At 33.3% G+C, this 19,504-nt stretch overlaps 1 protein-coding gene across 2 annotated transcripts in view; it reads right to left on the reverse strand.

Annotated features, from left to right (window-relative positions):
* LOC118183025 (uncharacterized) overlaps window positions 1-19,504 on the reverse strand; it is a 109,786-nt gene that overhangs the window by 47,202 nt on the left and 43,080 nt on the right. For both annotated transcript variants that reach the window (XM_035352427.2, XM_085812397.1), the window contains exons 2-3: window positions 17,438-17,611; window positions 7,733-8,008 (exon numbers count right to left, since the gene is read on the reverse strand). In XM_035352427.2, the coding sequence (XP_035208318.1) occupies window positions 7,733-8,008; window positions 17,438-17,569 (408 nt within the window). In that variant the 5' untranslated portion in view covers window positions 17,570-17,611. The remainder of the gene's footprint in view (window positions 1-7,732; window positions 8,009-17,437; window positions 17,612-19,504) is intronic.

Below are 19,504 nucleotides of genomic sequence, written 5' to 3' on the forward strand. Positions count from 1 at the left end.
AGACGAGACGCGTCGAAGCGCAAAGAGGATATTTTGAGATGGAATAAAGTAGGCAGACGGCCTACAGATCCTCCAAGATGCTTGTCTATAGCTAGCCATATAAAAGGGCAGGCGGGCCCTTGAATGTATTTATTAAGGACTGTGTGTTAGTCATCGTACATTCATCTTGTAGAACTTTTTGGACTGACAATAATTATTGTGAGATCACCTGCAATATTAATTTTTACTTAATTTACCTTTTTATTACTTTTATTTCTTATTAGTAAAATAAAGCATTTAAGAATGCATCACTCGTGCTCCACCATGTTCTTTTGAAAGAAATCCCTACATATATGTACTTTACTGGAAAGATATGCACGTTATTATACCTATAGAAAGAAAGATGACACACGTGTATTATTTTATTTCCTAATAATGGTTCTGTTGTATATAATAAATAATGCTTTTTATTTAAATAATTTAAAATTCAAAAGTATGACGCATGGAGTATATTTCATAACATTTTCAATGCATGTTTCAGCATTATTATCCACACTAAAGCTTATAAGGGCTTTAGCCTTGAATTTAGGTAAGATGTTCTTAGACCTACTTGGATCGCTTAAGATTTCTTGTTGATCTTGTTGCAACTTTATCACCTGCTTGATCTAATCAAATCCACGAATTTTAACTTTGCCAAGAAGCAAGTGTTTCTTCTATCATTGGTACGACCTTGGACACGTTATAGTATTGTAAGAATTTGCCCAGGTCCATCCCAGTTTCGAAGGAGAATCCCTGGTTTACGGATCCGAAGATTTCCCACTTCTCTTCTCATTCTATCAGCCTCTCGAGAGACTTTTAGTTTGTGTCCGCATGCCTCAAAGACCTTAAACAATGAAAACATTCATACCTTCTCCAGGATTCGAGCCCAAATTCAGTATCTTTCTTGCCACCATGTTAATAAGGTGACAAGATGTATTATAATTCAAGGGCTATTAATATTCGTAGAGGTAACAAAGACTGTGACATTATTAAAACGAAAACGACGTAAAGAAATTAGTATTCGAATTGTTTATCTCAGTAATGTCTTATATTAGAGTTTTCAAGTACAGTCTTAACAAATAAAAACTAAAAAGTCTTTAAATTTTAATAGAAAGAAAAAAGAAGTTTGCCATTGTCTGTATTGCAAAATGTCCTGAAAACGTTTTAACTAATACCATGGAAAATATTGCTGATTTAAAAAATCTTATGCTGCCGGTTAATTAATTTGGGTAGAACAACAACATGTATCTCTGGAATTATTATAAGCTCCAATCGTATGCATGATTTTTTTATTTGGTATTTTTTAATATTACATGCAATTAAATAAACTTTGCAAAGAAATATTTCATAAAAGCGAATATATCAAATACCTGAATTTTTGAAATTACTAAAAAGTCTCATTGAAAGATTTATAAGGCACCAAAATTATTATACTCTTATATCTGAAAAGAAAATTTGATTTGAAGATTCTGATATTATATTACTTTTCTAGGAAATTGGTTCAATTCTCATTTTCCAATTTGTTCCGTGAGGCAGTATTTCATTTACTTTATTGCTAAGGAGAAATATATATTATTCTTGGAGAAAAGCATTTAGAATTTGAGAATTAAACCGATGAGCACAGAGAAGGTGAAACAGAATATTCAAATTTTTCTGATATTTCGGAAAACGAGGTTTTTTTTTTTTTTTTCATTTTTTTTTTTTTTTTTTTTTTTTTTTTTTTTTTTTTTCCATGATCTAAACGGATAACTTATTGTTTCGAAAATCTAGAGAATAAAAATGTGAAACAGATGTATAAGAAATGAATATACTTTTAAAAGAATTTAGGTCAAACAAACTTGTTTTCTTTTAAGAAGATCTTTCAGTGTTATATATGTTAACTTTCTAATACATTAAAACATATCAAATGTTATTTCACAATATCCGAATCTGACTTAGTTTTCTGCACTCAAACAAGAATTTTAATCTCTAATCTCTGCAGATGTCTCGATTTAGACTTTTTTACATTCGATATTTTTCAATTAGAATTGAAATTTTGAATTGTTTTAGAGTACAATCGTTATTATCTCTTCCAAATCTAACTAAAATTATTTCAACATTACAACTAATTTAATTATTAGCTGAAGTATACTTCTGTTTCAGTTATACATTCTTTAACAACAAGGAAAAAGAAATTCAAAAAATTAACATAGGCAGTACGAATCATTCAAGAGTCAAAAAAATGGATGCATTCAAGGGACACGAGAAATAAAATACATCACTACAGTTTCAGAACGGACTAAGTATTTATTCGAATAAAGCAGCTACGAAAACGGAAGAAATGTGTTTTAGTGTCATGTAAGTAATTGCGTGAATCATTGGAAATACATGTAGTTCACATAATATTGCCAGATATTAAGTTCCAGTTACGTACCAATTGATTAGGCTATTCTGAAAGCATTCTGGAATGGCTATAGAATAGTATGTTGTTCTGGCATTTTGAAATGGCTACAAATTATTCTTCTCATCTTGCCTCAAAATCAGAATCGAACACAGGGATATTGTTATAAGTGTCGACATTACAGAAATGGTCTGAAGGAGACTGGGACTGTGTCTTTTTAAAAGGTTTCCAATAAAATTCTCCTACTATCGTAGCCAGTGGCGTGCGGTCCATATGTGCAAGGTGTGCACTGCACACCCTGGCAATATTATGAGACGCAATAATTTTCTGCACCTATCTTTATATGATATATAATAAATATTATTTATAATATATTCAAATATTATGTTGATTTGCTTGCTTGTATTCCCATAGTGCGTGCGGTACTAGGTGCTGCACCACGCAGCGCGTTCAAAAGCAAACGAACATAAAAAGTTTTGATGTGTACGCACTGCACTAATAGAAAATCACGCTTTATATGTATGGGCTACTGGAGAAGCACTGAGGCAAGTGCAGTTATTTTTCCTGCACTTGGCATTCAGAATCTAAGGTACGGTTTATTAAGCGAATCTAAGGTACGGTTTATTCAGACTAAGGTACGGTTTATTAAGCGTTGTATTAGAGCGGGGACTTACGTGCTGAAGCGGTTTTGGTTTTCTAACTGATTAACTGGCCATACGATTTTGCAGACGGTTAATGTTTAAATTTATATATTGTAAGATTTTGTTTTTATGGTAATATAAAAGTATTTCATCAATATAAAGGGAAATGTTTTAGTGTGATAAAGTAATTTCGGTGATATATAAATATTTATAGAAATAATTCGCTGAAAAGCAATTCTGTTTTGTTAGACAAAAAAAAAAGCGAATTTTAACAGAACAGTCCAAATTTTACCATTCATTGTGTCTTACATACAGTATATAAGTTATATCTGTCTAACACTATATCCCTGGTTTTGTTTTTAAAAATTGTCAAGATGTTTTTCGCAGAATATATGATTTCCAAATGTTAGAAAAAATTAATAAATATAATTTAATCCACTGACCGAACAAGAAACAGTTCGTTCTATTGTGCCAGCGTGCAGTGAAATCCTCTGCACGTAGAATAGACGTTCGGTTTGTCGGCTCATCCTGATGTCATCAGGCTGATGATGAGGCACGTGTGGTGCTACGTTTGCTGAAAATATAAATTTTTCGTGGAAGCCCGAAGCGTTGCTTTTTCGCCGCCGATATGACACCATACAACACAAGACATGACTTTTGCTTCAGCGCTAGTAGAATTATTGTAAGTTTAGCTGTTTTTACAGTTATACCTCGACTACTCGTAGGTAAATATTTTATTTATTGTATTCTTTAAATTTATATTCATAATAAATAATACATAACACATTTCAAAATGGAGAACTCAGATATCTCAATAATTAAAGATTTATTGGAAAATCCATTTTCGAGACGAGACGTTACTACAAAAAAAAAACGAAATAGTTAACCTCTTCCCTTACCAATTTTTTTTTTTTTTTTTTTTTTTTTTTTTTTCTTTGAAAAAAAATTGCAAAAAATCATCACATTTTTTTATTTTATTATTAAATACAACGAAACGAAACAAATCAAAATATGCAGGTTTTAGGTTGAATTTTTAATTTTTTGAAGCTGTGACAGCATTTAGTTTTAATATTAGTTTACTATCCCGAGTTATCTCGGGCAAACGTAAAAAAGTTAAGTATTAGTCTTTGTATGATAGTTTTTGACACAAGGGAGAACACAAAGTGATACCTGACATTCTGTACACTGGTATCTGGTGTCTTTTCTTACTGGCTTACCGATGGAATCTCTTTTACGGGAGCCCAGAGTACACTGTCTCCTTGGATTAGATTTTTTTAACTCTTTTTTTTTCCACCACTTCATAATCACTATCTGAAAAATCATCGCTTTCGCTATCTTGCATCATCGACATTATTTTACCTTTTTTCAATGCAAGTATCCTTCGTTATTCATAACTAAACCACAAGCCGACGTATACTATACAATAGGGAAACACGTGACCAGTCCCGTCAAAAGAACCGCGCAACCAACAAAACTTGGCAAACTACGAATCAAAGCTGAATATTTCCTTTTCATTTCCTCTATGCCGAGGAAAACCGTGATAAAACAAATCGTACTAACAAATTCTGCTTCGCCCGAGTTTTCTCGGTATAATAATTAACTGAAATATATAGGAACCCGAGATAACTCGGGATAATCAGGCAAGCGGTTAGATTAAGTAGACCGATGCCGAATGTTATTCTATTGCAAAACGTTAAAATTAAACAAGGACAACAGTGTGTACGATATTTTCAAAAATCTATGTATTAAAAATTTAAATGGTTAACCGGTTGTAGTGAATAAGTTGTACCGTTGGCCATGTTTACTTTTTGTTAAAATTGAAAAGGACAAGAATATTTGGACAAAACAAGGCTACAGTGATTTAAATCATCTCCACGAAGCTGCAAAGAAACATGAAGAAACACAATCTCACATAAATGCCGTAATACTATTAAAAACATTTGGTACCACCAGGATAGATTAAATATTAGATCAACAAAAGGCTTCATCGATTGTTCAACACAATGAAAATGTAACAAGAAATAGAAATATTCTCAAGAGATTAAGAAGATGTAGCTTGTTACTTAGCAAAACAAGAAGATGCATTTCATGGACACAATGAGAATATAAATTCCCTTAATCGACGAAATTATATAGAATTAATAACTTTAATTAGTAAATATGATGACCTTTTAGCAACCCATCTAAGAACTGCAACTGTATTTTCTGGAACCTCTAATAGAATACAAAATGATATTATTGCATCAATAAAAAATATTGTAAATTCAGAAATTAGAAATGAGGTAAAAGAAACGCCCTTCGTTGCTATTACGCTGGATGAAACATCTGACATATCTCACACAAATCGCAATTATCGGTTGTGCTACGATATGTTAATAATTGTAGTGCACCAGTGGCAAGATGTTAGTGGTGATCGTTCAGCGGAAGCTTTGTGTAATGTTGTGCAAGAAACGATTTTGAATTGGGGGTTTGAGAATAAACTGATTGCTCAAACGTACGATGGGGCAGCAGTAATGGCAGGAGCGTTGAATGGGACGCAGAAAAAGTAAAAGACATTTTCCCAGAAGCTATGTTTGTGCATTGTTGCGCACATGTACTTAATTTAGTTCTATCGCAATCTGTATTGTTTATAAAAGATTGTAAATTATTTTTTGCAACAATTTCTGGCATAGCCTCATTTTTTTTTCTCATGTCTACAAGAAGAAATCATATTTTAAATTAAATTATTAAAAGAAAATTTCCAAAATTAGCTACAACACGTTGGAACTCTTCATCTCGTTTGGTAAATACCATAAAAAGCGAAAGGCAAGGCCTATCTGATTTATTTGAAAATATTATTGAGAATCCAGAAGGCTGGGATAACGATACAATTCATATTGCAAAGAGTTATCACATGTTTTTTGAAGAATTTAACAGTAATTTTCTCCTAAATATTTTTGCCAAAGTGTTTAGTTATACTGATGTTCTATTTGATATTTTACAAAAAACTGACTAAGATATAACATATTCTAGTCAAAAATTAGAGGAAGTAAAAGTTGCAATTCAAAATATGCGAACTTCTGTTGCATTTGATGAAGTTTATGAAGAGACTATTTCTGTAGTTGGTCTCCAAATTTCGTGTAAATTTATAAAACTCAAGTGTAGACCAAGACCAACATTTGTTGTCAGTTAGATGTCCGTTTTAAAAAATTAAATTCGCTCAAATTTTCGGAACTATTGAATTTCAGTTTCTTTAAGAAATATCAAAGTAAATTTCCGGATAAATGCCTTAATTCGTTAAAGAACGCTTATGCAAAACATTTCGATTTTGTAAAGCTAACCAATGAATTATGCGTTCTTTATCGTAGTGAGTCATACCACGAAATGAATTTATCGAAACTTATTCAGCATATAATGCTGAATGATTTGACAGATGCCCTAAGCGAAGTAAATAAATTGGCACATTTAATTTGTACAATTCCATTTTCAACTGCTTCGGTGGAAAGATCATTTTCAGCATTGAAAAGAGTAAAAACATATGCACGCAATACAATGAGCCAGGATAGATTAAGCAATTTATCTCTAATAACATTAGAAAAAGAAATGTTACTTTTATTACAGTCAAAACCAGAGTTTTATGATCATGTAATTGATGATTTTGTTAGTAATACGGATATACGTATGGATTTTGTGTACAAATGAATAATAAAAAGTTAAAGAAGTGTTTAATGTACATTTTTATGGTTTTATTACTATTATTATTATTATTATTATTTTTCTCTGCACACCCTGCATGAAAACCTACCGCGCGCCACTGATCGTAGCTATACTTTATTACCATGAAAAGGTAAAAATGACTACCAAGGTAGTCCTATTTTCAGAGAAAACATTTCTCCATAGCCCATATTCCAGTTTACAAATTATTAAATTTTCTTCAAGCAAGATATTTTACGTTGCAAACAGCAACGCAAAATATCATTCTTCTCCTTGTACTATGTAACAAAATTCTGAGAACAATACGTGAGTTAATTTAAGCTTATAGGTATTTAAATTAGCATAACAAAACAAAAATTAATTTAGTTAGTGAGATACACTATGTAATCAACGATTAATTTCATCTCTTTTCATTGCTTTCAAATTTTCAGTATGTTTTGTATCCAAATGCATTAATGCATTCCCTTGAGAGGAAAGGAAAGAACGACAGCGCAGCAGAGAGTAATTGCGGAGTCTCGTTTTAAGCGTCTTGTTTGAGTTACTGCTGCTTACGACCAAAACATTTAGATTTAGATGAGATTTCTAATTACAATATCTCTGCGCGGTGGATGACCAGTGGTTCGAATATTCCTTTTCGCTTTTCGCAGCGATTTGAGAAAACCCATCTACTTGTTTCAGTTGAAACCGGCAAAAGCTTTGGGCCAGTGAAATATCGTTTTGTCAATATTTCTGCTTCCGCCTAAAACGGACTAGAGAAAACAGAGTACTACTTTATAAATGTACTAGTTTGTTGAAGTGGGTATAATCTTGTATTATTTTACGTATTACCTTTTGTGTTTGTGCGTAAATTATTTGTAAAGAAAATGGTTAGGTGGTGGTACGATGAATTTATGTCTGTCTTTATAATTGGGACATAATGCAATACATTGGTATAGTGTGATAATTTGATGATAAGGAACACTGATGTATCTAGAATTGTGGTCTTCGCACAAGCTCTTACCTCGTGCATACGTACGAAAGCGCTGATGTCAAAAGTTACCCCATTATAGGGTGATGACTCTGCTTGAGGATCATTAAGGTACTGGAATGCTACTCTGCTGACGTCTAGCACGAAGTCACTCACGTGACCTACTCGGTAAAAATAGTCTCCGGGAAAAGCAAAAAACTGACCGCCTCTGAGAGCCAAAGTGAAACCTCTGCATGGTCTGAAGTTCTGTGGTAACACTTGAAATTGAGCCCATGTGATAGGTCTGGAACATATACAGCCACATGAATCCTTGAATCAAGAAAAATATATAATTAGAAGTTTTGAAATTCCAATCAGCTTTTGTAAGTTCCTGCTTTAAGATCTAATAAATAAAAAGTTCATTATGTTGTGTCTTTTATTTTGTCGTTTTCTGAAAGAGAAAACTGATGTGAAACTAGATTTACCTTTTATCAGATTATTTAATTAATCATAAATAAAAGTCAATATATTACACTAAAATGAATTGAAACTGAAATACTTAGAGTTTAGCTGAACAGTAAATGATGACTCAAATTCTTTTGTGGTACAGATTTTTGCACCACAAAGAAAATTAATAGATATAACGAATTAGTTATAAAACTGTTCTGTACCGCAAAGTTATTAAAAAAATGAGTTCTGAACCACAAAGAAAATAATTAGATAAAATAAATTAGAAAAAAGAAATGAATTACAGGAAGATAGAAATTTTGCAAATTATACTTACATTTTAAGATTCGTACATCCGGTAGGAATCATCTAATAGCGCATAAACCGCAATAGAATAAACGCACTCTTTAAAGTTCACTATATTTATTTACCATAGCGGCACTTCAGCGCTAGTTTCACTTTACAGCATTAACATTCATATTATAACTCCAGAATGCAAATATATATATATATATATATATATCATCTGAAAAACTATCTAATCGTTACCACAAGTTCTATTCAAATACTATAATAAATCTAAAACGATGTTTAAAAGAAATTAAACAAATAAAAAATAAACAGTTTTTCAGCGCCGCTTACCTAATGCACATGTGCTACTAATTAATTCAGTTCTTACTTCGCGGCACGGCAAAAATACATAAAAATTCAAAATATTTTCATTAAAATTTGAAAGATATAGAAAAACATAAAACACCAAGTACAGTTAAAACAATTAAAATAACAATTTTTATAATTAAAATAACAGAATTCGAGAATAATGAAGCATAATTTAATTCGTATTAATAAAAGAAGACCTTACTTTGTTGTTGCGAAACTTAGTTTCTCTAGATTGGCAACAAATCCACTATTCTGATAGGTTTCAAATGTAAACAAACATGGCTGCCATAATAATCAAAATTTAGGCTTAGCCGCACTTAAAAATCTTTCCTATTGTAGATAACTCTACAATTATTGTAAACAGCTTAACTAAAAGCATAAAATCCTTAACCAGAACAACATAATTCAATCATTTTTAAAGCAAAAAATGCACAATTTTCAAACATATAAGAATAAAGAAACTGAGCTCACTGAACCGAGTAACAGTGTGGATATATATATACAGGGTGTTTCATAGATCATGGAACAAACTTGGAGGGGTGGTGGAGCGTACTAAAACATGCATTTTTTGTATAGGAATTTAGGGTCTAAAATGACGGGTTAAAGCAGGAACGCAAAAAAAACAACACGAGAGGAAAATCTGTTTATGTACAAAATCAACGCAAAGTGCTTCTTTGCAGCAATACAGTATTCACAGTAAATGTTCAAAAAATGGGAACACTAACAGTAATAGGAACTACAGGTGTGATTGGCTGGCAATGCAGCGGTAGAGTGTGGTAGTGAGCTGGACAAACCACGATCCTATGCATCAGAGGATCATTCGCAACTCTGATGTCGAGCGTGATGGGTGAGTTTAAGCACAGGGAAAAAGCTGACATGCATCTCATGTATTGTGCTGCCAATGGGAACGTCAGAGCAGCGCTACGGTTGTACCAGGAACGATTTACGAACAGGCTTATGCCGAAGCACACAATGTTCGAGAGATTTCATCGGTCTCTGTGTGAAAACGGGTCATTTGATGCCACCTCTGACACTAGGAGTGGAAGAAGAAGTGCACGACAACCTCGCATTGAAGAATCCATCTCGAACATTAAGCATGAATCACCTCAGACAAGTACAAGAGCTATTGCACGTCGTCTGCAGCTGAGTCACTCCACCGTTTGGAGAGTATTGCATGAAAATGGTTTGCACCTATATTATTTGCAGAGAGTCCAAGCCTTGCAAGATTACCCTCTTCGAGTTCATTTTTGCCATAGGTTCTTGCAACAGTGTGCGGCGCGGGCGGATTTCCCATCGGATGTGCTATTCACGGACGAGGCACCTTTCTCACAGGACGGCATCTTCAACAGCCACAACATGCACGTGTGGGCAACTCATAATCCACACGGCACACGTCCATATGCATTCCAAACTCGCTTCTCCATTGATGTGTGGGCGGTATTGTTAACGACTACCTCATAGGCCCATACCTCTTACCTTCATGTACAAATGGCTTATGTTGTCATATTTTTCTGCAAGAGATGCTATCGGAATTGCTGCAGGATGTTCCGGCTGTCGTTCGTGATCGCATGTGGTTCCAGCAGGATGGTGCACCAGCCCATAACTACGAGCGGGTCCGCAATTACTTGAATGAGACATTTCCGAGCCGAAGGATTGGCCGTGGTGGACCTGTTCGATGGCCACCCCGTTCGTCAGATTTATCCAGCGTGGATTTTTTTTATGGGGCCATCTGAAGAGACTCCCGTTGACTCACTGGAGGACCTCGTTGCACGACTATCCATTGCTTCTGCAAGCCTGCGCGAAATGCCTCTCGTTTTTCAAAATGTTCGTCAATCCCTTCTGCGATGTTACCAAGCATGTATTACTGCTGGTGGTTGCAATTCTGAACATTTATTGTGAATACTGTATTGCATGTAGCACTTTGCGTTGATTTTGTACATAAAAACATTTTCCTCTCGTGTTGTTTTTTTGCGTTCCTGCCTTAACCCGTCACTTTAGACCCTACATTCCTACTAAAAAATGCATGTTTTAGTACGCTCCACCACTCCTAAAAATTTGTCCCATGATCTATGAAACACCCTGTATATATATATCAGTGCGGCGGATTGCAACCAAAATGGGAGGTGCACATCTACATGTTATGCCAGTCTTTTATACAAAATTTCAACGTTTTGAATCTACACGTTTTTGAGTTATGAAAGATGCGTACGTACGTAGAGACGCCACGAAAAAAATCTCTTTAGAATTATTTTTAAATCAGTTTTATAACTTTTTTGGAGGGAGAGACTCTTTTATTCTGCATTTACGTACAGATGTCACGCAAAAACATCGTCAAATTGCATTCGATAGCAGTCAAAATAGATATTTTCGTTGAAACACGATATCCGAAATTAAGACTTCTTAATACTTTATTTAATTTTAGGGATAAATCGCTGTCTTTATGATAGAGCTTGCAGGACTATAACTATATTTTCAATTACTATAGCGTAACTTGAATTTAAGGAAACCACTACTATTTTAAAAACAAGGAGATATAAAAGTCAGGTTCAAAGGGATACGCAAGTATGAAAATACTTGGAAAACACTTGTAGTAGATTTTTTTCAAATTGTTGTCTTAAGAGAAAAGCTATAAAGTATTTTCTCCTTTCTTCTAGAATGTTTTCGTGGTGCAACGGTAGCACATTCGGCGCCTGTTGGAGAGGTCCAAGATCGAGTCCTGGCGAGGTTATCGCTCTCTTTTCGTGTCTCCTGCTTCAAAAATAATAATAATATTAATAATACAAAGTCTGACGTGGGCAGCACGTGACCTGCCACTTCCTTCCTTTTAAATAGCAAAGTAAAGTATTACTTCCGTTTGGTCATTTGTAGATAAAAACTAATTTGCTGTCACGCTTAATAGATAGGTCTATAATACGAAATTTTCAATTGCATTTTATTAGATATAATTGACCATGTGTAAAACCTTTTTTTTTTTTTTTTTTTTTTTTATTTATTTACACCAGCATAATCAAATATTTGCGCATTTGGTTTTTATTAAATGCTTTTTTATCGGGCAGTTGAATAATATATAATTTAATTAAATTTTAATTAAAGAAAATTAGATGTTCATAATGTGTTTAAAATAAATACCTTATTCTTAATATGTTTAAAATGAATTCTTTGCGAATATCATACTTTAATATTTTTCTATATTTTTTTCCATAGTATCACAAATCTAAATTCATTTTTATTTGTAGTTGTATCTGTGCGATATTTAGATATCAGTAAACAATACTCGTTCAACTGCAATGATGTGATATGGTTTATATATTCGACGATGCGTTATATTGATTGCTCCAATGATGTTATGGGCTTAAATTAAAAAGCCACTTCCGGTTGTCCATTAAAAATTTTATGGGCTTCATGTAACACTTTCGGTTGTCTAGTTTTCCCCAAAATCAATCTAATCAACTCTTTATGTAAATGCAGAAAGCTTAAATATGGAAAGAATCTTTGGAAGTTTGATATAAAAGTTATCGTGGGCAAAACTTCGTCAATCATCGAGAAGTTCATTGGTACATTATAAAACGATTCTGATAATTAATTTTTATGCATAAAGGGAGTATTTCTTGCCATGATTCACTTTTATATGGCAGCTTCTACTCTCGTCTGTAACTTTAGCTCTTAGACATGTGACTAGAGAATTTGTCCTCATGAAGGTCCCCTTTTTTTATGTCCTTTCCATATAAGCCTGGAATTTCTCCTTCAATTATTGGTTCTAAAAATATTGTGCCGATAGTACAGTGAATTTAGCCTTACTTGAGATTTTTCTGAGTTTTAATTTACCCTTGTAACAGAATCTTGTAACTATCAAGAGTCTCCTTTTTCTGTATACTGAGGAAGATATTTCGTACGTTCAATTTCTATCACCTAAGCCATAAGAAATTGACTTTTTTATCTCAGTCATTTAAATACAGTAACCCATGCCTCATCGAGTGCTATCATAAATATCCATTTATCAGCTGCTAGATGTTTTTCATAAAATTTTCTACAATTTGTTTCCTTTCCGTAATACGTTTTGGCGCAATAGATTACTTTTGTGCTTAAACATCTTTTTCGACTTCAGATATTTATGAATGATTTTACTTAGAGAGCCAGAATACATTCCCTATTCTAATGCAATGGATCTTCGAGTCGATAGATTTTCTTATAAGCATTTACGTAAATATCGAGACATTCATCATTTCTGGTAGAAATTTATAAAGTAAATATTTCATTCTGCATTCCAATGAAAATGAAAGAGTAACAGACGATTGTATTGAAAATGCCAAACCTATACCTCAAAATGCTTACGAAAAAATTTTAATAGAATGTCGTTTTCGTGAAGTGTGAACGAACTCCTGTACATGCAGACAAGCATCGTTATAAAAATAATAAAAACATGTTGTGAGGACTCTGATGCATGTTTATACACAAAACATTCCCTACAGATTTTTTTAAGGAAAACGTAACCTCGCTAACCTCTGTATATAGGTTGAAGGGAGGTAAAAATTTAATATTTTAAGCACCTTAATTTTAGCTTACACGTAAAGTTTGAAAACGATGACTATAAAGCTTATTTCCTTCTAATTAAAAAGATACAGAAATTTGAAACTGCTATAATACGTTAGATGAAAAATAATGGGTAAAATGCAGCCAGCACTTGTTGCGAGATAAGTTAAATAACAGTAAGTTAAAATGTAAAATAAGCTAGTCGACAATTCAATTTAACGCGAAGTTGGCTCACAACCTAACCGGCGCAGATACTCAAATAATAGCAATTATTGTGAAAATCCCAAGCTTATCTTAACTTTATCTTAGCTTATCTTAACCTTATCTGAGCTATTTGCAACTTAGTAACGGGGCCTCGAGAGGCAGAGCATGCTCTGTCTTTCAATTTAAAAACTTCAGCTTAAATACGCGCGAGTTAATTTGCATTCTAGCGAGAAACTGGAAAAAAGAAGCGACAGTAAATAGCCAAAACATAAAATAACTGGTTAGTTTAATATAAAACATAAACGCTACAATTTAGTCCCCAAACAAGTACTTAGAATTGCAATTAGTAAAGCTTCCGTCCTTCTTCACTTCGTTAAAATAAACGTTTTATAGCTTTAAATGAAAGCAACGCAGAGATGTACTTAATAAAACAGTGCTAATTAAATTTTTCAAGAGAACAGCTAAGCAGCTACTTAATGTAAGACCTACCAAACTACTAACCTAAATTTTGCAACAACTCCTTAATTGCTTTCTTAGATGCCCAGAATTTATGTCGGTAATATGGGATGATCTGCCAGCAAATTCCTAGTTGAATATGTTTATGAGTTTAGCAGATAAACAGATGCCAGTTCTAGCTTTCAACTCGGTAAAGCATGAGTGTCCAATTTTTTAGATTCTCTTCTAACTTTCTCTTACTCGTTATTCATAATGTAAAACGGTTTCATTTTGAATACAATTTCAAGCATTGACTTAATTGGAAACACCATTTAACAACTGCTTTTATCAGGATATATATATATATATATAAGGTTATATAAACTGCTCATATAAGTAAGCCGTCACACCCATTAAAAGTCATCCAAGGAATTTTTCATTTTCAAAATCATATATTCTCACTCTAATTTTTCGGTTTAGAGCGTGGCCCTATATCTACAGGGTTCCGATAGGAACGTTAGTGCAATGTATATTTTACTAACAGGAATGTTTAATCAATAGGGAGTAAATAACATGTTAGATTTAAATTTTAGAGCCGATACTAACACAGCACAGCCATCAAATATTAGATTTGATTGGCTCATTTAATTTGTTGTGTCATTTTTAAGTATAAGGTGACTTTATAATTTCGTATTCATTTGAAAATTTTTATTGGACGGACTGGTTTCTGCTGTTATAACCGTAAAAGGAAATAACAATTATATTGCTTGTTTGGAGTTGAAGCAAAGAACTTGAAGAGCATTCCAGAAAGAAAGGAGATTCCGAAGGAATTCTTCCCTTTTGGGAGTTTTAGAGGGTGATTCCTGGACACTGAATATGGAAACTTAACGAAGCAGAGGCAATTTGCCTAGGAAAGAATATTTCCCTGGCCATGGAAAATTAGCCACGACTAAGAGATCTTTTTAGAAAATCTTCTTAGACCCTGCGATCTTCTTAGAACCACCGACTAATACATTCGCCTAATCTGGTTGCCAGGGTAAAACGGGAGAAGGTATAACGCGGGCGAATAGCAGGTGTTGGATCGTAGCCGAAATGAATACTTCGTTCAGACGATGGCTTTGTTGTCATACATCTTTGTAATTTAAAAAATAAAACCCATTAAGTTCATTGATACCTGTTAAGCATGGTGTAAGACACAGCCAATCAGGAAGCGGAAAGTTTCGCATGCGTAAATATATATCTAACTCAGTGAAGCCGTCGACTGATGTTTGCTTCGCTGTGATGGGTGAACTCTTATAACAAGTGGTATAAAGCTGAAAAGTTAGGATATTTATGCAAAATGTTTAAACCAGTTTTTCTGGGGTATCAGGGTCTGGTTGCCTAGCAATGAAGCTCATCTTAGACCACTTATGATTTTAAAACCACCTTTTAAACGAAGCTGAAGAAACCAAAGGTTCGGGGGGACGGTCCAAGATACTCCGATTTCTAAGTGCGGAAGAAAAGACAGAAAGACCCAAGGAACGGGGTTGTAACTTTTTTTCTAATCTCCTGTTTAGCTCAACAGAGTACATGATATGGACGGATATCCAAGGGAAGCAACACAGAGCATGGGGACCCCATATGCCCCCATTCCGCTATCGAGCTACATTAATCGATGATTGCGTTGGAAAGCAGAGTTTCAGGTGCAACTTGCTTCGTCCCGCGACTCAGGGTGGCAACACCGTTGAATCCACTCCTCCCTGGACGGAAGACGAAAATCTCCTGAGGAAGGAGAACACTAGAAGAAATTATTTCGGACATCCACAACCTGGGAAGAGTACCAGAGTACCCTGTGATCAATGTCATTAAAACCGGGTTCTAATCTTTCTGCTCGCTACGAACTATCTGAACTATCAACTTCGCTATGGAGTATCTAAGCTCATGAGCTTAATGTAACAATACATGTATTGTTTTATATATGCAGTAATTTATGATTACTCTTTTCCCTAAGATGATTTTATTTAATTGATAAGTTATTCCAAATATCTTAAAATATAATATTCCCTCGAATGTACTGTTTAAATGAGAAAATAAATGAATGTTATACCAATTAAATATAGTATTTATTTGGAAGTTCCACTGATAAGTTGTTTATATTTTTTAGGTTAAATTCACTTACATTTATACTGATATGGTTGTATTAGCTATTATACAGAATAGTTCCTGCTCATTATTTAGTTTAAATTAATTATTTTTATATTTAGAACTATAACTAAATTTTCTATATAAGAAATTTAGGCAAAACAAGACTGTCTGACAAATCTCAAGCAGTTTTAAATATAAAATACAGGATATGAAAACCAGGGATCTTCTATGACTAGTCTTGCGAGGGGACTTTCCAGTCGATGCGTTCAAACTGCCTCCCTCTGCAAAAGACAATATAAGGTATTTCTCCGCCTTCTTAGCATGCCTTCGTAATGTAATGGTCAGCACATTCGGTACATATTAGAGAGGTCTGTGGTTTGAGTCCCGGCGAGGGCATTGCTCTTTTTCCATGCTTCCTGCTTCGAGATTTAGGTGGTGAAGAATCATCATCCACTACCAGGATTTGGCGATTGGGTTCCCTTAATCCCCAGTCTTCCATTAAAAGGGGGTATATAAGGTATTTCTCCCGCCATCTTAGCATGCCTTCGTGGGGTAGTGGTCATTACGCTCGACGCGTATTCGAGAGGCCCGTGATTCGAGTTCCGGCGAAGACGCTGCTCATTTTTCATCTGTCCTGCCTCAAAATAACCTAGTGTCTCTACAACCGTATTGTTTAGCATGGCATCAAGAATAACAAGACTGATGTAAATAAAACAGGTCGTAAAAAGCGGACAACTACTTTGATGCAATTAATATGCATTTTAACAAATGATATCTAACTAATATACATCATCTAACATATAGCAGCTACATTTATTTTAAGTAACATATGTTAATATATTTAGCGAACAAATGTTTAACAGGCAATTGAACGCACTCTGATAATGTGGATATTCGATACTTTCAAAGTGTACTTTAATTCACTGTTTATTCCTCCGGATATTCTGTTTTAGAAAGTCTTGGACAGCATTTACCAATGATTAAAGATTTTCTTTCATTTTCCAATGCACATAACAATTTCTCTTTCATTATAACTAAAGCACATACACATACTACCAAGCTCTTTCTGCAAATTAAATACTTATGCATATCTATAGGAGTACATGACAAAAAAATCACTAAATTATGGAGAACACATTACTATTCACACGGCTACAGGAGAGAAACGAGTTCTACTTGTTTTATGAGTATTACTAATTGTTACAAGCATATTATATAATTTACACATTTATAAGTCACATATTAATAACATTATCTGAAAATCTATTGTAATCAAGAAATTATTCAAATTTTGCATGAATATGACATAATTTAAAATTAAGGGAAAAAATATTTTTTTTCTCAAAATTACACACCTACCTTAAAATAACAATTACAAGGATTGTCGTTAACAACTTGTCTTTCAGCTAGAAGTGTTCCATTTTCGTCTGGCTGGGCTAAAGAAAGGGCGATGACCCCAAAACTCCAGATTGAAAGAAACAGAGGTAACATTTAAAATTCTTCTTTGACCTTCCTTCAATATAGCCAAAATATCTATAATATATTAAAAAAGGTAATTCAAGCAAATATTTGAAGGCTTTCTCTATTTACTTTAACTAATGTTTCAAATTATAGATAATATTTTATATTAATCTCAATATTTATAGGATGCGTTTGAAAAAATATGCAGTATCTGAAATAAAATTAATCCATACAATGAAGTATCAAAATCTTGATAAATGTGGATAAAAGAGTCTTATTTTTCTTCCGAAGGTCGTTAACAGATAAGAAAGTAACTGATTTAACATGAGAAAAAAATCATATGCAGGAAATGAATTTCTATTTAAAGCAGATAATTTAATTTTCTAAAATGAGACAATAAAAGTTTTCTCGCACAACTTTATATTGTAAGAATACTAGATAGCAAATTGGTGCATGATATGTGATTTTATTGAATAAAAGCAAAATCCCTATTGGATTAGATCTCCATGCATTTACGTCATTAATGAGAAATTACGGAAAGAAAATGTCCTTTTTTTCGTTCATTCTTTAACATCAGCGAATAATGAAGATTTCATCTAATTTCAAGGTTATGAAAAAGCAATCAGTAAAGTTAAATATTTGTACCTGTCAAATTTGTTAACGGAATTTTATATTTATCCCCCTGAATTTTCCCTCTATCATTGTCCAGTCAGTGGAAATTATAACTATGAACTGTTACGAGAGGGAAAATTCTGTATTGCATTTTTAAAGTGTTACTATTTGGAAGCGTTACGTTAACTCACACATATTCTTTCGCTACTAAATTCGTTTTGACTATGCTTTTATGAGTGTAAAATGTCTTAAATAGATATTAAGATATCATTTTTCTTCAGCTTCTGCATCAAAAACTTATAAAGAAATCAGATTAATTCCCAAACGCCCTAATTATAGTACATCACGGGAGTCTCAAATGTCTACTTACAATAACTCACGTGCAATAACAGATTAATTCCCAGATTACGATATGCTGTTATTACATTCACGATAAATGATATAACTGTCGAAGGTAAATGATATAACTGTTTCGTTTACTTTTTTTCATTTGCTTCAACTAAATTTCCTGTCTCGTTTCTTAAACATTTTAGGCTGATATTTAAGGCTTTGTCTTAAACACATTTGATACTGGTCCTTGCATTATTGAAAAAGTTCATACTTCTCATTCAAATTATTGGTTCATCCATTTAAAGGATTTCCTGAAAACAGCGGAATAGAAAGCAATTTTAATCTTCGCTTTGAATGAACAAGAGATCAAGGATTAAACAAAAGATCTGGAAACAAAGATTACAAAACTGTGATTGTCTTAAGTATAAAAATTATTCTAATTGCTGGAAGTATATACGTGCGAATTGTATTTGAATGTTATGAAATCAGTTGAAAGAAAAGAATATACAATTCAAACATATACATATACGCATATATAATTGTCATGATAAAAGCAAAGGAAAGGACGGAACACTGTAGATGCTTGATTAAACCCATATTGAAGAAGATTTTGATTGCGCAGTATGCTAGTAATGCTAACTTGGTTATATCTAAAGAACTTGGCAGTCGAAGCAGTTTTAATTCCATTTTTATTTCCAATTGATATTTGTGGCCACAATCACCTTGGCACTCTAGTTATGCATATTCAAGAACATTACATTTTTGATATAATTAAGAAGGAAAGCAAGCCAGCGAAATTACATCTTAGCAGAGTAGAGGGCAAAAGCTGAAGTGCGTAGTTATGCAAGATGGAAGAACGCGAAGAGAAAAGTTTTGGTTTACAATTCGGTGATTGGTCGTCAAGAGGCATCTGGTATTAACGGTTACGTAAGATCGCATGATTAATTTGAATGACGCAATGCAGAGAAGTTATTACGATTTTAGAATAAAGAGGAAGAATTAATGTTTTATAGTTTAATCTAT

This window comes from Stegodyphus dumicola, chromosome 3 (genome assembly GCF_044657685.1).
Source record: "Stegodyphus dumicola isolate Sdum_Otavi_A_Nest chromosome 3, ASM4465768v1".
Taxonomy (NCBI): domain Eukaryota; kingdom Metazoa; phylum Arthropoda; class Arachnida; order Araneae; family Eresidae; genus Stegodyphus; species Stegodyphus dumicola.